Below are 18,011 nucleotides of genomic sequence, written 5' to 3' on the forward strand. Positions count from 1 at the left end.
TGCATTCTCCTCCACTGCCTTCCCTTCCATTGGAATTGGTGCTGTCCAGTGTGAGGGCCCGGCCTCAGGCCCCTCCCTTCTCTCCTTGCTGTCGTGTCCCAGCAGTCAGGACATGCAGTCCCTTCACCTGCTTCAGCCTGAGCAGTCTTGCCCCTGTTCTGTGGATGTGGAAAAAAGGACCCTGCTGCTTTAAACAAGGGAACAAACCACAGCCGTGGAAGAGAGTGCCCTTCTGAGACTACTGCCTGCTTTTCTCCACTTTTTTCTCTTCAGCTTGCTCTTCCTTTGGCCAGGGGCCCACACATCATAGTTTTCCCAAGCCCTCATTTCCATGGGCAGTCCCTCTCCTGATCTAACCATCAGCCCACCTGCTGCAATGGCAGGCAGCCCAGACCCAGCACTGGTGGCATTAAGCTCACCCCAACGGCTCTCAAGCTGACCCGCCCCCAAGGCCCCAGCTGCCACTTTCACTTCTGTCTCCTGAGACCCCAGAGGGAAGTTGGGTGGGGAGGTGGAAGGTGACACGCTAACCGTCCCAACCGCTCCACCTCCTCAGCCCAGGCTCCGCTGGCCGGGCCCCTGGCCATCGCTCTGATGGAGATGAGTGGAGTGAGCTTAGGTTGCCAGGGAAGGGTTGGCAGCAGTGGGAGGCATGGTGGTTAGATAGCAGGAAGAACTTCCTGGGATAGGAGACCACTGCTTGACTTCATTCTTTCAGGGGTGGAAGCGTAGGTATTATAACTGGACAAACAGAGGTCAGTTTGACCTCTTCAAGGTAGGCAAGGGATCGGCTGTCTTCTAGGTCCCGTGGTTGGACTGTAATGCTGTGGCCATCATCCCCTCCCAAGAGTTAACCAGCTGCCCATGCTTGGTCAAGTAACGTCTAACAAAGCAAATTTTAGCCCCAGAGATGACTGTGAGTTCACAGACAGCCCTGGGAAGTCCTCTCTGTAGTCTTCACATCTGTCTTGCACACTGCACTAGGCTGTTTCCTCTCACTTTGCACTCTTGAGAGTGGAATTTAGACATGGAGACAGAAATAGAAGTAAAGGACAGTCCACCCCTAGCCTCCCACTGCCCCAGCCTTGTCACTAAAGAGGGGACTAGGGCTTTTCTCTGGAGGAACCCCAGGCCGTTGTGGAAAGATCACACTTCACCTCATGAATCTTGTAAAATTCCTCTAGCTCCAGTGCTCAGTTGCTCCTCGTAATTACACCTTCTCCCCTCTCTTCCCTTCCTGGACAGGGGGCCTGGACAAGAGGGGAGGACCCTGTTGGATTGAGAGCTCTAGACGGTACCACTGGATCAAGTGAGGGATGTTTTCTGGAGAAGGATGAGATGGGAGACCTGAGGTGCCAAGAACTCCACCTGGGGTCCCTGAGTGCCTAGGGATGCTGGATGGGGGTGTCCCAGGCCCTGGAGTGGGAAGTAGAAGTTGATGGAATAAGATCAGATACACTATGCAAATGCCCATGCAGATGAGCAGTAGTGAGTCATGACTGATCAGCCTGCTAGCTAGAGCATGAAGCGAGGCTCCAGCTTGGCTTCCAGAGCTGGCCCCCCTAATGACCATGACAGCGACCTTGGGTCAGTCACTGCTCTAACTGGAAGCAGGTGCCCCAGCCCTGGGTGGATAGCATTCTGTGTGTGTGAGGGGATTTGTTTGGCAGAACCTCTGCCGCCGGGGCTCGTGTGCCCCGCCTGGCACCTGCCCTGACCTACCATGAGCCTCTGTCAAGCCTTGGCCATCTGTTGTGGAGGTGTCGTTCCGAAAGCACCCCCTCTTCGTCAGGCCTGTGCCTCCTCTCTCCTGGCCTCCACGTTGCCCTCCCCTCCTAAGCTGGAGGACGGCACATAAGCGGGCCACCTCCCCTGTCACCTCTCCATGGTGTCACGAGAGACCTGATCTCCCTTTCTTTTTGGGGCTCTATAAAGAGCATAGGAACAGAATGTCTAGGCTGGAAGGGCACTAGGGTACCTGGTCCATGCCACCTACTCATTGTACTGGCCAGGGGAGGGGGGTGAACCCTGGAGGGGGCAATGACTTACTCAGGTTCACACAGTGAGTTAGGGCCAGGGCAGGGACTTGAACCCAAGCACCCAGAATCCCTCCCCACAGTCCCAGTATTTCCCTGGGCTGTTCACTGCCCTTCCTCACCTCTCCCTTTTCTACGAGGACTCCATCTCCTGTTACCACTTCCCCGCCCCCCCCCCCCCCCCCCAGTTATTTCTGAGGTCAGCAGCATGGCTCACGAACCTGTAGGGACTAGGGTGGGTCCTGGGAGCCAGCCCAGAGGCCACTAATGGAAGGCCAGAGCTGGGTGGGAAGTGCTAGAGGTTGGGAGTGGGGGTCGGCAGCTGCCTCTTTAGGGAGCCATTGGGCCTCTGAGCTGCTACAGGAAGGATGAGAGCTAGACTACAGGAAGGACAGGCTGGGGTGGGGAAGCAGTGGAGGAGGCTCAGGAGACAGACCCTCACGAGAGAGGCATCTCCTGGGCAGAGAACAGGATGACCCATCCCAGGAGACTTGCCAAGGAGAAGAGGGCGGGAAGCCCAGGGTGGAGAGTTGTCCAGCGGAAGCTGGAGGGAGGGCCCCTAGCCCTGCTCTCCACACTGGGTGCTCCTCTTGGCAGGTCAATTCCTGTGCCTTCAACTGGGGCTGCAGTGCCTGCCTCCACTTAGGGCGCCTGGGACCTAAGACCCCCCCCCCACCCCGCCCCTGCTGCCCCACGTCCAGCTTTCTTGGACTGGTCCTTCTCTCCCTCCCCCCAGCCCGACAGCCCGCCCCCAGGTCCCCTGTCGGTGAGTTAAAATTAGCTCAGTGCCCAGACTAAAAATAGCCCCTGCCCAGCCCTGAGGCTGCTGGGCTGGGGGAGGGGAGTCCCCGAGGGAGGGGACGATGGTGGGAACCAGGGGTTTGGGGAGTGAGCCTGCCAAACAGTACGTTGAAGAGAGGAGGAGGAGGATGGGGATGGGTCCGGCCTGTGCCTTTGAGAGCAGACCCTAGAACTCCAGGGCAAGTGCGTGGGAGGGGGCAGAGAATGGAGAGCAGAGAGGAGCCAGGGAGCAGTGGGTGGGGAGCTGGCTGGGCCTGTGAGAATTGGACTGTGCAGGGTCAGGGAGAGGGGCCCTGCCTTGGCCCAGACTTTGAGGGGAGGGGAATGCCCCCAACTCGAGGACTAGTGCAGCATTTGTGAAGAAAGGGCTCTGCATACCCCTGAGGCTGCAAACCCCAGGACTCCTGCCTGGGCCCCACCTGTCAGTGGTCCCTGAGCTCACCTTCCCACCCATCTTCCAGAGCCCCCACCCAGCCTGTGTCTGTGCTTAGAGAGAGTGGCTTGGAAGGTTGTGAGCCCTGGAGTGGGGCGGGAATAGAGGCAGTGCCCAGGGTGTTGAGAGGGCTCCTGGGCCTTACGCTTACCTCCATCCACCCGCTCTCACAGCCTGCCTGCCCTCAAGCCTAGACCTAGCCAGAGCCCCAAGAGCCGAGATGCTCTGTCCCAGGCCAGGTCTGGGCCCAGTCCTGGCCCCTGAAGGTCTCCCTGGCTCTCCCTGCCCTGCCCTTGTCTGTCTCTTGGCGGGACTGCAGGTTTTTGGGGCGGGGATGGAGTCCTGTGGAGTTATGCCCCCATGCCCAGCCTCCATCAGGGCGCTGCGAGCAGTTGTTGAACCTGCCTCTTGTTCTCTACCCGCCTCTCTCTGAATCTTTGTCTCTGGTCTCCTGCCTCTTGCTTTCTCCTCTGGCTCTCTCTGTCTCTGTCCACCTCTGCCCCTCACTCTGCCTTCCTCTTGGACTCTACTTCTTTTTCTGTGTCTCTTTTCCTGTGTCTGTGCGTCTGTCCCCCTTTGCCACCTCCCTCTGTGTCTGGCTCACCCACGCCTCCTCCCTTGTTAGTGAGCAGGCTGCTTGAGGCCGCCTGACTGTGGGGGTGACAGGTGGATTGGATTGTCACCCCCTCCCCCAGCGCCTGCTGCTTATTTCATGCCCTGCAGCCCAGCCACAGGGAAGGGGCGGGAGGAGGGACGACAGCTGTCTCCAGCGCCTCTTGCCTTCCCCTCCAGTCCACAGCCTGCAGCCCTGAGCAGCCTGGGAGGAAGGGATGAAGGGCCTGCTTAATGAGAGTTGCCTTTCTCACTGTGGAAGAGCAGGGGTTTGAAGCCCGTTGCTCTGTGACGGGGGCTGCTCACTCAGCCTCTCTGGGCAGCTGCTCCATTTTGACTTGCGCTGGTGTGGCAGCTCTGAAAGCGGATGCTCTGCAGTGCCTCCGAGCCTCTGGGCCACTGGGACAGAGGATGGATCTGGGTGGAAGGGGAGCGGGGAGGTAGGTGGTCCCCTGACAGCAACAGGAGAGAGGAGGTGGGGGTTACCTTTGGAAGGTGCCTGTCCCGCAGCTCCCCCAGGAATGGCAGCCCTGCTGCAACGGCAGCTCCGAGAGGCTGCCCTGACCGCTCCCCCCACTCCTCCAGCTGGCCCCAGGCCACCCTCACACAGGAACTGAGATAGCATCATTCTGAAACCCGAGAATGGTTTGAATATTGCTCAGGTACCAAGAGGTGTTACATTGGGGGAGGCAGGGGCCTGTTACTTCTCCCATGCCCCCTCCAAACCAAGACCCCCTTTAGGGTACACTTCATGTATTATTTGCAGCTCCTTTGCTTGTCAGTACAACCCACATGTTCCTGTTGGGTCTGTGGCCCAGCAGAGAAAACTGGTCGTCCGTGGGGTCCTCCTGGAACCCCACCGTGTCTGGTCCCCTCACTCAGCCTCTCCTCCTTGTCAAGAGTGTTGTGAGAGAAGCCTCCTGGCCTCTTTGCACTCCACTAGCAAAGGCTTCTCTACAGCCACCCTTCTCCACAGTGGGTCCTCGCCTGCCTCCCTGGGGCTCAGCTCAGCTGCCATCCCCCTCGTCCTTCACTCCTCTGTCTCCGTGGGGTGAGGCCCTCTCTCTGTCTGCTCCCACTTACCCTCCAGTCCTGTCCTCCCAGCACTACCCAGAGTAGGTGAATCAGAGTCAACTGGAGCCTTTGAGGGGAGACTTTCAGTGACAGCTGCCAGCCCGAGTCATAGCTGTGGCCTGAGGTCAGGAATGATTCGGCCCTGGGGCCATCGGAGCAGAAAGGCCATCCTGGACAGCCCCCTGTCTGCATAGCAGCTCTCCACCCTCCCAAGCCTTTGGCCTCCAGGAGAAGCAGCCAAAAGCCAGTCATCTGGGAGGGCTTCCTGGAGGAGCAGTGACTAGCGAGGGGAAGAGGAGTGGGGCTGGGCTGGGCGAGGAAGAAAAGGCTCACATCTGGATAACAGATGCGCAGGCCTCCGGCTCCTGGCAGTTGGTTAGGTAATTAGGCAGAGGGCTAATTAAGGAGATCCAGGTGTTCATTAAAATTTCCCTAATTGGCTAGGAGGGAAGCTTGGACAAGGTAGGCCTCCATACCTTGGATATGGAGGGTCAGTTTAGGGTTCATCATGCCCACCCAGGCCCCAGCCAGCCCTTTTACCAAAGTAAGGGCTGAATTCATTTTCTTGCCCCCAAGCTTTCCAAGACTCTGCAGCAACAGAGAATGGATGGATAGCAGAAGGGGAAAGGAGTACAGACTGAGCCTGCTTTATGGGAGCCTCCTGGTGAGATAGGAAGAAGGACTGCCCGTGGGAGGGGCATCTTCTCCTTGGGCGGTTAGCACAGAGGTGAGAGTGGCAATGGGGAAGGGGCCATGGGAACCTGGAGTCACGAAAGTGCTTTGGGGCCTTAGCAGGGACTGGCGGTGGCTGAGGCCTGGCCTGTTTACCCGGCTCTCCTCTGTCAGCCAAGGCTCAGTGGGCCTCGGTGCCTTCCCTGTCTTCTCAGTCCTGCTCCCTCTTGCATCCCAGCTCCCCCAGCATGAGGCGGGGGTGGGGGTGGGGGGGCAGTGTAGGAGATCAGCCAGGGAGCTGGTTGCCAGGCGACAGTTGCCTGAGCAACCCCATCCTTTCCATCTCCATGTGTTCAGGGCTGCTCCTTAGAAGACTTCAGAGTCTCACCCTCTGTACCAACCAACCTGAGGGTAGGGAGGGTTGAGGACTGAAGTGGCAGGAGTGGTTGGAGGGTAGATGGTGTCCAAACAGGCAGGCTATTGGTGCAGCTGGGAGAGGAAGAGTTGTGTTTCCACAGAGCACAGCGTAAGGGGACCTGGTCCTGCAGCAGGACTAACAGAAGTTAGACCCCAGGAAGAACTTCTCACAGGGTCATGGCAATAAAACAGCCCTTCCTTCCTTTCAACAGACATCTCTTGAGCTCCTCTTCACAGGGGATAGAGTGGTGAAGAATATAGACGTGGTTCCTGCCCTCATAAAGCTTCAGTCCTATAGGGGAGCCAGGCATTAAACAGAAGCACGGAATGATGATTATTTACATTCATGATAGGGCTCCCTGGTGGCTCAGCTGGTGAAGACTCCACTTGCAATGCGGGAGACCCAGTTTGATCCCTGGGTCGGGATCCACTGGAGAACGGATAGGCTGCCCACTGCAGCATTCTTGGTCCTCCCTGGGGGGTCAGCTGGTAAAGAATCTGCTTGCAATGGGGAAGACCTGGGTTCCATCCCTGGGTTGGGAAGATCCCCTGGAGGAGGGAACGGCTCCTCACTCCAGTATTCTGGCCTGGAGAATTCCATGGACTGTATAGTCCATGGGGTCGCAAAGAGTCGTACACGACTGAGTGACTCTCACACACACACACAAACACACATATTCACGATAAGTGCTAAAAAGAAAAGATTAGAATACTACGAGAGTCAGTAATTTGGGGAGGACCTAAGGAAAGAAGTTAGATTGTAGGAATGACTTTTCTGAGGATCATGAGAGCAAAGAGAGCATGGGCCATAAGCTGAAAGTGGTTATATCTCAGCAAAAATTTGCTGGTGAACAAAAGGTGACAAGAATGAGGTAGTAAAATAGGAGAGAGGGACAGGTGGATGCTATAAGCCAGAGGAGGGTTATCGTGACTGCATTTACCAGTCTGGATTGGGGTTTTCAAGGCTAGATCAGAGAATCCTGTTTTAAAAGCCCTCTTCTCGAATAATTAAATTTTAAGAAAGCCCTCCCTTGCCCTCAGTATTTCACTGCCAAGCCCATACCACTGAAACTCTGGAAAATACAGGCTTTGGGTTGCACTGGAAGGCAGAGGAGCTGAAATCCTTGGAGTAGAGCCTTTCCAGTGTTTGGCAGAGGTTGGGGTCACAGGCAAGGGATGGGATGGCTGGAGCTGGTTCTGGGTCCAGATGTCGGCTCAGCCAGCTCAGGGTTGACTGGGCTGTTTTTGGTGATGTCCTAGGGCATGCGTGAAGGTGGACCGTAGAAGGCCCAGGGTTGATGGAGCACCCTGAGGGTAGGAAAGCGGGGAGGAATGTTTGGGGATTTCTCCCTGGGAAGAGAGAGGGAGAGGTGGAAGGTCCCTCCTGGATTGGAGAGGGAGCTACATTGTTTTCCAGAGATACCTGGACTCAGCAGAAGTGCTCTTCCCAGCTAACTGAGCTAGGGAAGGCCTGAGGGAAAGTCCTGGTAGTGGGAGAGAGTGGGGAGGGATATTCCTGGCTCCTTCCAAGTCCACAGAGTCCCTGCCGGCCCTCTCTGCTCCCCTCTGTGGCCAAGGCAGAACTTGGGCACCTGCTGTGGAACCCAGGGGGCCACAGTTGATTGGATATGTAAAGGCTCCAGAGAAACTCAGCAACCACTGAAATGGGGGCTGGGGAGGGGGTTCCAGTGACACCTCTGTCTGAGTTGGGTGGGAGAGGTGAGAGCCCGCCCCCCTGGACACTGGTGGGCTCTCCCGCAGGGACTCTGCGGAAGGGGAACTCGGGAGGAGGGCTGGCATGTGGCCGGAACTCCTCCCAGGACCCTTTCAGAGTGGCTTTAGGAGGTATGGGCCCCCTGCCACCATTCCCTACTGCTTCATCTCTGGAATCAGAGCTGGAAGGGCCCTGGGGTCATCTTGTGCCTCCATCCCGGGCCCTTCCTGCCCCCTCCCCCAACCCCGCCCGGCCTGTTAGAGCGCTGTCCACCCCGAGCATGCACCTTTTCTGGCTCGAGCATGGCTGCCATCTCTGTGCCTCCCTCCATCCCATTACCTCATGTTGTTCAGTGTGGGGCTCCGTTTCCCCTCCCGGCTCTGGAACTGGAGCTCTTTGAGCAGCGGGCCGTGATGGGTTTGTAGGTGTCCTGAGACGGGGGTCCCTCTACCTGGTGCCTGTGTCCCCTGGCTGCCAGCAGCCTCTTTCCTGTATGGCACTGATCTTATATTTTATCTGCTGCTTGGAGTTGAGCAAGGTTGGGGGGCACTGCTCTTAGTCTGAACTTGGGCTCTAGACATGGCCCATTCCTCTAGAGCAGGAGTGTGCACACTATGACCCCTGGGCCAAATCTGGCCATGCCGCCTGTTCTTAAAAATGTAGTTTTATTGGGGGCACAGCCACACTCATTCCTTTAATTGTATTGTCCACAGCTGCATTCACGCTGCAGTGGCAGAGTTGAGTAGTGTATGGCCTGCGAAGCCTGAAATACTTACGATTTAGCTTTTTAAAGAAAAAATTCACAGACCTCTGGTCTAGAGGGTTTGTTTGTTTGTTTAAAGCAGCAGAATCCTTTCTTCAAGCCTGAAATTTAGGCCAAGGCCCACTGAGTAGAACAGATTGGTGTCCAGGAGCCCTGGTTGAAGGGAGAGAGGGCTTCTGCAGCCTGAGCCCTGCTCTGGGTCTGCAGGCTCCAGGGCTCCGAGTCAGGTGTGAGACCCACTGCTCTGGACCTGCACTGGTATGTTCTTGAGCCAGGGGCACAGACACACTGGCATTCTGGTAGCAGGTACCCCGTGTGAGCTGTTCACACTCTTGGAGTGTGTTCACTCGGCCCATTCTCTGCACCAGGCTCCGTACGGGAACCGCCATCCTCGGCCAGTGGGGCAGCCGGGGAGCCCAGGTGTCTCTGCTCTGGGTGAGCTCTGGGAAGAAAGGAGGGCCTGAGGCATTCTCTAGGACCCAGACCCTTGGAAGTCAGGGAGCTTCCTGAGTGTATATTGTCTGACCTGAAGCCTGAGGGCAGCTGTGATAGTGTGGGGAAAGCCTTTAGCAGAGTCCTGGGCCTGAGTGAATTCTAGCTCGTGCTTGGCTGTGGCGTACCATCACCTCTTCACCACCATCTCCTCGGTTTGTGGATGGGGCTCAGATGCTGCCAGCCTCTCACAGGGGTGCTGTGAGCCTGGCTGGTGTGCCCAGGGAGCTGGGCTGCGGGTTGCCATGGCTGACAGTCCTCTTGTAATCCTCCCCACCTAGGAGGCTGTGCAGAAGGTGTCCTGCAGACCATGAACTGAGCGCTGGTCCAAGACCGTTCATGAGCACAGTGTAAGGTGTGCCGAGACCCGCCACCCAGCAGTCCCCTCCCTTTCCTGGCACTGAGGATCCCCAGAAAAGATGGGGAGGAAAAAGATTCAGATCCAGCGAATCACCGATGAGCGGAACCGACAGGTGAGGGGATCCTGGAGCCCCACAGAGTGGTTGTGGGTAGGGAGCTGGCCTCTGCCTCCAATCCTTCTAGCCACTCCAAGAAGGCTTCCTGGAATAAGGGGGCTCTGGAGTCTATTATGGAAGGGTAAGGGCTGAATTGGGAGAAGAGGAACCCCCATCTCCCTGCATCTCTTAAGAGTCTTGTGTCCTAGAACCCTAGGACTCACCTGCTGCTGCGGCCAGGCAGACCTGTGTCCCTCCCATGTTCAGCGTGCAGGCCTCAGAACATGCCCAGGCACTTCCCCTTTCACAGGATGAATCCCTCCCCTCCTCCTATCCCAAGGGAAGAGCCTGGAAGCTCTTGTTTTCTCCTTCCCTAACCTCTTCATAGCCTACAGCCCAGAGGTGTGGAGTTCTGTCCATCTGACTTCTTTGCCTTCAGTGAATTGGCTCCGGGCTGTGTCTTGGCCATGTGTTGGCAGAGAGGTGCTGACCTGTTCCTTCCCCAGACAGGGGCTCCTAAGAACAGGGCTGTGTTACCCTGAGGTAGGGGCTATGTCCAGCTGCCTGTGGGTGGGACTTCTGGGCAGCCTTTGACTGAGCCATACCTCGCTGCCCACCCACCCATCTACAGGTGACGTTCACCAAGCGGAAGTTCGGGCTGATGAAGAAGGCGTACGAGCTGAGCGTGCTCTGTGACTGCGAGATCGCGCTCATCATCTTCAACCACTCCAACAAGCTGTTCCAGTACGCCAGCACGGACATGGACAAGGTGCTGCTCAAGTACACGGAGTACAACGAGCCCCATGAGAGCCGCACCAATGCTGACATCATCGAGGTGGGCCGCGCGCAGACCCCGCCCCCGCCTGCAACTGCACACCCCACGCCCACGCACACACACGTGTACACCTGCCCCGTGAAGCCCCCTCACCCATGTGCACACGCGTATAAACCCACATCCTCTCACACAAACCCCGGGCCCGAGAAGGAAGGAGGGCAGCAAGGTAGCTGTCAGCTGGGGCTGCCCACTCAGCCCACGCCCACCCAGCACTCTCTGAGCCATTTTCTTCACATCTGTCAGGTATAACATGACATCTCTGCTCTGTCTTCTCTCAGATTCTCTCTCTCTTTTTTCTTCCTTCTCCATCTTTTGATGTGCTCCTGCATCTGACTCTTTCTTTCTCTGTCTCGTTCTTTGTTTCCATCTTTGCTCTGTCTTTGTCCCTTTGTGGGTCCCCGTGGCTCTGTTTTCTGTTTCAGAGAGAGCCGACCTGATGAACCATTAAAGAACATGGGCTTTGGAATCCAGCTCTGGCCTTTACTGGCTGTGTGGCCTTGGGCAGGTGGTTTAGCTTCCGCAAGCCTTGGTGCCCACCCCCATGAAATGGGGCCAGTGCCTGCTTTGAAGAGTGTTGTGAATTGAATGAGGCAGTGCAGTGTCTGCTTCTCTCACTGGGGGTTCAGGACCTGTGCCGATGAAGAGGGCGCCTGGGAAGCCACAGGCCTGCCTTCTGGGAGCAAGACTTGATTTCAACAGATACGGAGGAAATTCCTTTATTTTTATATTAGAGAAAACAGATTTACTCTAGACTAGAAAGTAAAATTTACATTCATTTCCAAGACAAAGCAAGTATCTGTGAAGATGTTCTGAGCGTGGAGAGGGCGGCCTGGGGGTCTCCTCTAGACGCACCAGGCGTGCGTGCCCTGCTCTGTATGAATGCACGAGAAAAGCATGAGCCTTCGGTCAGGGACAGCGCACAAGGTGGTGCATGCTAGGAACTCAGTAAATGCAAGGAACGATTTTGCCTTTCTCCCTCTTATTCTTCTCCCTTTCTGTCTCAGTCTCTACTTCTCTCTTCCGTTCTTTTTTTAAATAGAGCCCAGGGGTGGAGTCAGGCAGTCAGCCCTAGAGCTGCCTTCTCCTGAGGACCTTCTGTGCCTCTGGCCGGGGCTCGCCTAAGGCTGCACAGGCACCGCCAGCTCAGGGCTGGCCCCTCAACCCATCCCCCAGAAATGCCCTGCCCTGCCACCAACCACAGAGCCACACGGTGCCCCAGGAGGGGTGGGCCACTGTGAGGGGAGGGGGCTGAGAACCCTGACGTGGGGAGACAGTAGGGGAGTCTTGGGGAGGGGCTGGAAGGAGCGCCAGAGGGCAGGCAGGGGAGGACCCTCACCCCTGCTGACGGTGGTGGTGCGGTTACAGACCCTGAGGAAGAAGGGCTTCAACGGCTGCGACAGCCCGGAGCCCGACGGGGAGGACTCGCTGGAACAGAGCCCCCTGCTGGAGGACAAGTACCGGCGCGCCAGCGAGGAGCTGGACGGGCTCTTCCGGCGCTACGGGGTGAGCCCCACTCACTCTCTCTCTGTTGGCCCCCCTCCCGGCCCCTTCCCCCCCAGGCGCTGCACAAGAAGCACAGGGAATGTGAGAGCCCTGAGGTGGACGAGGTGTTTGCCCTGACCCCCCAGACGGAGGAGAAATATAAAAAGATAGACGAGGAATTTGATAAAATGATGCAGAGTTATAGACTGGCCGTGAGTAGTCGCATGGAGGAGCGCCTCCCTGTGGTGCATGGTGTGGCTTTGCGCCCCGCCCCGGCCCTCGGCGGCCTCTGGTGGATGTTCTGCTCTGAGCCGCGTGGGGCTGTTGGTGACCACTGAGGACCCTCTGACCTTGGTTGTGATAAACCCGTGACCCTTGTCATGGAGCATAAGCTGGGAGAGTCCTGGAGTGTCCCCCTCACCAGCAAGAAGTGTGTAGATGGCCTGAGATCCTTAGATGACTAGAAAGTAGAGAATGTGCTCTTTGTCCAGATCTGTTTTGGGGAGAGGCCCCTCTCAGCCTGCTCTGACACCCCAGCCCAAGATACTCAGTCGCACTGCTGAGGGGAGGCAGAGACTGCTGAAGGGGAAGAAAGTGAGGTGGGTGAACACCCTCTATAGCAGGCGGGCGGATGAGAGACGACTAGTGAGGTGACACCCCGACCCATGCGCTCAGCCTTAACAGCTCTGTGTGTGAGTTGGGGTCTATACTCAGGGCCTCTAACCTGCTCTCTGTGTGTCCTGCCTGGCTGAGGACTAACCCACCTCCACTAGGGGGGTTCTAGGTGTCCCGGGTCCATCTGCAGTGAGCAGAGTCTTCTTCTCATTCTCTGGGCCAGAACTGGATCCCAAAGCACTCCAGCCTACGTACTTCTTGGTGGGAGGGGCAGGCATGATTCCAGGGGGGCCCAGAGCAGAGAGATCGAGCTGCTGCTGGCCGCAGGACACACAGCCCAGAGACTATAGAGGAGCCCCGGCCTGCCCTCCCAGGCAGAGTGGGTCCAGGCTAAGGGGTCACCCTGGCCTGACCCTGCCTCTCCTTCTTCTGTCTAGTCAGCTGTCCCGGCCCCCAACTTTGCCATGCCCGTCACGGTGCCCGTGTCCAGTCAGAGCTCCCTGCAGTTCAGCAATCCCAGCGGCTCCCTGGCCACCCCTTCCCTGGTGACGTCGTCCCTCACGGACCCACGGCTCCTGTCCCCCCAGCAGCCAGCACTGCAGAGGAGCAGCGTGTCTCCCGGCCTGCCCCAGCGGCCAGCCAGTGCAGGTGAGTGAGCCGACAGGCTGGGGGAGGCGGCAGTGAGGTGTGGTGAGGACGTGGGGACTCTGTCTCCACAGCGACTGTCCCACGTCCCCCACTGCAGCGCTGTCCCATGTGCGGGGCTCCTGAGGGAAGGGGCTGCAACTCCTCTCCCTGTTCAGTTCCCAGGCCTCCCCCTGGAAGGGGGCATCCTGTCAGCTAATGGTTCTTTTTCCTGCAGGGGCCATGCTGGGGGGAGACCTCAGCAGTGCTAACGGAGCCTGCCCCAGCCCTGTTGGTGAGTCAAGCTGCTCTTCTGTCTGGGAGTGGGCCAGAGTCTGCCTGCTCAGTGGCTTCAGGTGTCCAGGGACCAGGAGGGACCTAGGTCAGAGGAGAGAAAGATCCCAGGACCTGAGTTGGTGGTATACAGAGTCTGAGGACTTTTAAGCCCCTGGATTTTTTTGTCTGTAGCAGTGATTGGTGCGGATGATCAACAAAGATGTAGGCTTTGGGAATTCAGGGCAAACTGAGAACTCACCAACATTTCCAGTGGGAGGAGGGGTTCCAGGGTCTTCAGTTGAGTTAGGTGTGTCTGGTTGGGGTCTGGAGGACACGAATATCTGACATTGCCGACGATAGAGGCATGGACTCACATACACTCTCACACACAGACATTCTCACTTGTACGGGAATATCCAGACAATAGATGTGTACTTGTGAGCACACATCTGTGAACCACAGAAGAAAGGCTGCTCCCTCCGTGCGCCCCCCACCCCCAACCCCAGCAGCTGACAGCCCCTCCTGCCTGTGCCGTTGTCCGCTGGTGACTGTGACTTCGAATGTCACCATTGACGTCACCCTGACATTCTTGCCATTCCCGGAGTGATCCGGGAATTGGGATGGAGGCAGCCACACACTTCCAGGGAAGCAGTGTGCTCTCAGGAGACAGAGCAAGGTGACACCTCTGATTGTGGCCACTCCCACATCTCTGGGATTTAGAACTCCCCAGGCACCATGTCCTACTACCTCCTTGGCAAGAGCTATATATGGGGCATGGAATGGGTGAATACCCCTCCCCCCGCAGAGAAAGGGCCAGAGAAATGTCTGCAGACCTTAAGGAACAATGATCCTTGTAGACCCTCAAGCACAGCAGTAGAAAGTGGTTGTGTGGCTCTGGACACATCACACCTCTGCCAAGTGGGCTTTGTTTCTGCTTCTGTAAATGTGGCTAATGATACGTGTCCTGTCCATCTTGCAGGGTTAGTGTGAGGATTAAATACGCTGAGATGTATGTGAAGGCCCTGTGTTGGTTATGGAGTGTGGAACAAGTGTAAAAGATGGTTATTCTGCTTATTACCAGTCTAATTATGGGGGAGCTGTGTCACCAGCCCGCTAGTTCCAGTAACACCACCACGACAAGTTCATGGTGCGTCTTTCCCGGCATTCCCAGCTCAAGGCAAGGGGAGCAGTCTGAGTATTGATTTGATCTTGTGACCAGGATCCGCACTGAGTCTTAGCTTTCAGGCTGCCACCTTTGCACAACCTGTGTCTTTATGGGCCTGGTTGGGGGCAAGTGGTAGACTTCCTGTCATCAGTGACCAGCTCCTATCACCTAGCCCCATCACATGTAGCTTGGAGGCATGGGGATGAACCTGATGATTGAGGAGTAAGGGGTGTTCTCCCCCTATTGCCAAGACAAGGTGGTTTTAGGGGAAAATTAGAGAACTCAGCCCCTACTCAAAACCTGAGCATGATTCTGAGAAGTTCTGGGTGACAGGCGTTCTGGCACAGCTAATAAGGATAAGTGGTAGGTCCATGTTTTTCCTTTTATCCCTTTCTCTTCACCTCTCCAGGGAATGGCTATGTCAGTGCTCGGGCTTCCCCTGGCCTCCTCCCCGTGGCCAACGGCAACAGCCTAAACAAGGTCATCCCTGCCAAGTCTCCACCCCCACCCGCCCACAGCGCCCAGCTTGGAGCCCCCAGCCGCAAGCCTGACCTGAGGGTCATCACTTCCCAGGGAGGAAAGGGGTTAATGCATCACTTGGTGAGTGGGGTGTTTGGACCAAGGGCAGGGGCCGAGGAATGGGAGAGTGGGGAGGGAGGACAAAGCTGACCTCCAGCGGAAGAGATGAAAGTTAACCAGCAGCCAGGGCTTCCCGAGAGAATGGGGAATCGTGGCTTTTTATGAGCTCTTTGTCTCCCAAAGGGCCTTACGAGAGGTTGGAACACAGAATTACCAGCCTCACAGGGGGTGAAACGGGACACAAGGTGGAGAGAAGGTTTCCTGGTGATAACAGGAGGATGAGAGGAGGACTTGCCGTCACAGCAGAGGGACGCGGGTTAGCCTGTGAGGATTTCCTCCCTGGTGGGCTCTGGGAGATAGCACCTTTGGAGATCAGTGAAGAGCTCTCTCATTCTGGGCCAGAGAGCTGCCCTGCTCTGATGCAGAGGTAGATGGGATGGCCATGGGGGCAGGGGTGTGAGGGAAGGGCAGAGGCCAGAGACTGAACCATTCCCTTGGTTTTATTTCTGCTCCCAGACTGAGGACCATTTAGATCTGGTAAGTGAGGCTGTGAGGTGTTTGCTGTGGCTTTGAATCCCGGGCCAACCCATTGCTCTGTGGCCCCAGCATGGAGTGCTGTGTGTGCCCTGTCCTTTTACCTGTGTGTGCGCGTGGTGTTCGGTTAGCTGCCAGGAGTTGTGCTTGGTGCCAGGTGGGGTACAGAAGTGAATGCAGTGGGGGTGTTACACACGCACGTGTGTGTACCTGAGTGTCTGTGGACGTCTTCCTGTGATGTTGCTTTCGTGCAGACTCATCTCTGCGTGTGCGTGCACATGTGCGTAAGAGGGGCGCAGGCCTGCCCCAGGCCTCAGGGGTCCCATCTCGTTGTGTCCAGCGTGCCTGCATTAGGCCCCTGCCCTCTGACTCCACTCAGGCCCACCCAGGACAGGGCCCTCCAGCGGAGTGCCAGCCAGACAGGAAAATCGGCTTTCTGGGGAAGCTGAGGCCAGGCAAGGCCAGAGTTGTCCTTGGCTGTGGGTTTCCCTGCCTCCCCCGTCTCCGTGTGCTCCTTCCTGCATACAGCCTGTCTTACAGGCACTCAGAGGCGCACACAGCCACTCTTTCTCTCTCACACGCACACACACGTACATACTCACCCTCAGCCGGAGTGGGGCGGGGGCTCCTCCCCACCCCTCCCCGCCCATCTCCCTGACGGGAGGCCAGAGAGGCTGGAAAAGGCAGGCAGGCTTTGGCGGCCAACACGGCGGCAGTTTCGGCCCCAGTGTGGAGTTGGAATAAACAAGTGACTCAGCGGCAGATGGAGCTGACAGCCCCACACACGTGCGTGCGTACACGCAGGCACACGCCACGCCGGCCCCGCGTTCCCATCACACATGCCAGCGCGCTTCGAGCAGGCTGTGTGCTGCGGTGTGGCGGACGGAGGGGCCAGCCGGGAGGAGAGCGGGGGTGGCGCCCCGGCTGGTGCTGGGGCTGCAGGGCCGCATGTGCACCTTCCCCTTTGAACATGTGCAGGTGGGGGCACATCTGTGCGTACACGTTTCTCCCGTGGATTTCAGCGCCCCTGTATGCACCTGTGTGTGTGTGTCTCTGGGGCCTCCCATGTTGAGGCAGCCCACCTGGGCCTTGAGTTGCCCAGGTGGGCTTTGGAGTGGGGCCCTGGGTAAAGCAGCCCACCCGTCTGCCACCTCTGACAGACTGTTTTCTCCTGCAGAACAACGCCCAGCGCCTTGGGGTCTCCCAGTCCACCCACTCGCTCACCACCCCAGTGGTTTCCGTGGCAACACCGAGTTTACTCAGCCAGGGCCTCCCCTTCTCTTCCATGCCCACTGCCTACAATACAGGTGAGTGTCCATGTTACATGTAGCCGGGTGCAGTTGACCTCGGGGCAGGGGTGGGACCACAGAGGAAACACAATGTATTCTCTGGGGGCTGCCCCAATCTGAGGAAGGCCATTGATTTGGGGGAGCCCCCAGGAAGTGGTACCCCGTTCCAGTATTCTTGCCTGGAAATCCCATGGACAGAGGAGCCTGGTGGGCTGCATAGTCCATGGGGTCGCAGAGCCGGACATGAATGGGCACACACACAGCACACTGCCTAATTAAGGGTGCCAGGTTTAGCAGATCGCAGCATCAGATGCCGTTCACACGGTGCTGGTGTTCCTGGAACTGTCTCCAAGACATAGTTACGGAGGAATTATTCATTGTTTCGTCTGAAAAATCAAATTTGAGTGAGTGTGAGTATCCCTTATTTTTACATAGGATCTGATGGAGATGGAGAGCCCTGTCCTTGGGCAGCTCCCGTCTGAGGTGGGCTGAGCAGCTGGGTGACTCAGGCTGACCAGGTCGGGGAGTGGGGAGGGAAGCATGTCCAGGTCCGGAAGGAGGAGGATGAAGAAATGAGAGAGAGGGAGGCAGTGGAGGCCCGAGAGAAAGCATGGTTAGGAAGGTGTATCCAGCTTCCTGGGAAAGCCAAGTAGGGACTCCAGGGCAAGGTGGAGGAGGAAGAAGCAGGCTCTCACCCTGTTGTTGGCTTGGTGGAATGATGATGGGGGAAGGGAGGAGGAAATCCGATGAAGGTGGGGGAGGGGATCTGAAGGTGACTTGTCACTTGGTGACGTGAGGGAGGTCTCTGGGTAGAAGAATTCAGAAAGGACACCCAGTGTTTGGACTGTCTTGGGTCCCCAGGGCTGTCCCGGCCTCTGTCACCCACTCACACCCTCCCAGGAACAGTCTGTGATGGAACATCCTTGCCTGCATTCCAAGCTGCTGTGTCAAGAAGGACTTCCCAGTGCAGAAATGCCTTGTCACCTTGCTTCAGAGCATCTATGTGGCTGTGACCCTGGTCTGTTTTTCTCACTGAGGCGAGCCTCTTATGTTCCCCAGCTTCTCTCAGCTGTGAGTGACTTGCATCAGGGCTGTTCTGCAGTGAAATCAGACTAGACCAGAGACCGCTAAACTTCTCCCCAC

The 18,011-nt window shown here is 57.2% G+C and overlaps 1 protein-coding gene across 8 annotated transcripts in view; it reads left to right on the plus strand.

Annotated features, from left to right (window-relative positions):
• Positions 1-18,011, plus strand: part of MEF2D (myocyte enhancer factor 2D) — a 32,444-nt gene that overhangs the window by 9,075 nt on the left and 5,358 nt on the right. For 4 of the 8 annotated variants that reach the window (XM_055583970.1, XM_055583967.1, XM_055583968.1 and 1 more), the window contains 8 exons: positions 9,296-9,487; positions 10,101-10,304; positions 11,670-11,807; positions 12,839-13,049; positions 13,264-13,320; positions 14,876-15,066; positions 15,562-15,582; positions 16,757-16,886. In XM_055583970.1, coding sequence (XP_055439945.1) covers positions 9,434-9,487; positions 10,101-10,304; positions 11,670-11,807; positions 12,839-13,049; positions 13,264-13,320; positions 14,876-15,066; positions 15,562-15,582; positions 16,757-16,886 — 1,006 coding nt within the window. In that variant the 5' untranslated portion in view covers positions 9,296-9,433. Of the gene's footprint in view, positions 1-2,239; positions 5,684-9,295; positions 9,488-10,100; positions 10,305-11,669; positions 11,808-11,863; positions 11,999-12,838; positions 13,050-13,263; positions 13,321-14,875; positions 15,067-15,561; positions 15,583-16,756; positions 16,887-18,011 lie in introns of those variants that run through there. The other 4 variants (XM_055583969.1, XM_055583971.1, XM_055583973.1 and 1 more) reach the window with 4 other exon arrangements.

Source organism: Bubalus kerabau, chromosome 6 (genome assembly GCF_029407905.1).
Source record: "Bubalus kerabau isolate K-KA32 ecotype Philippines breed swamp buffalo chromosome 6, PCC_UOA_SB_1v2, whole genome shotgun sequence".
Lineage (NCBI taxonomy): Eukaryota > Metazoa > Chordata > Mammalia > Artiodactyla > Bovidae > Bubalus > Bubalus kerabau.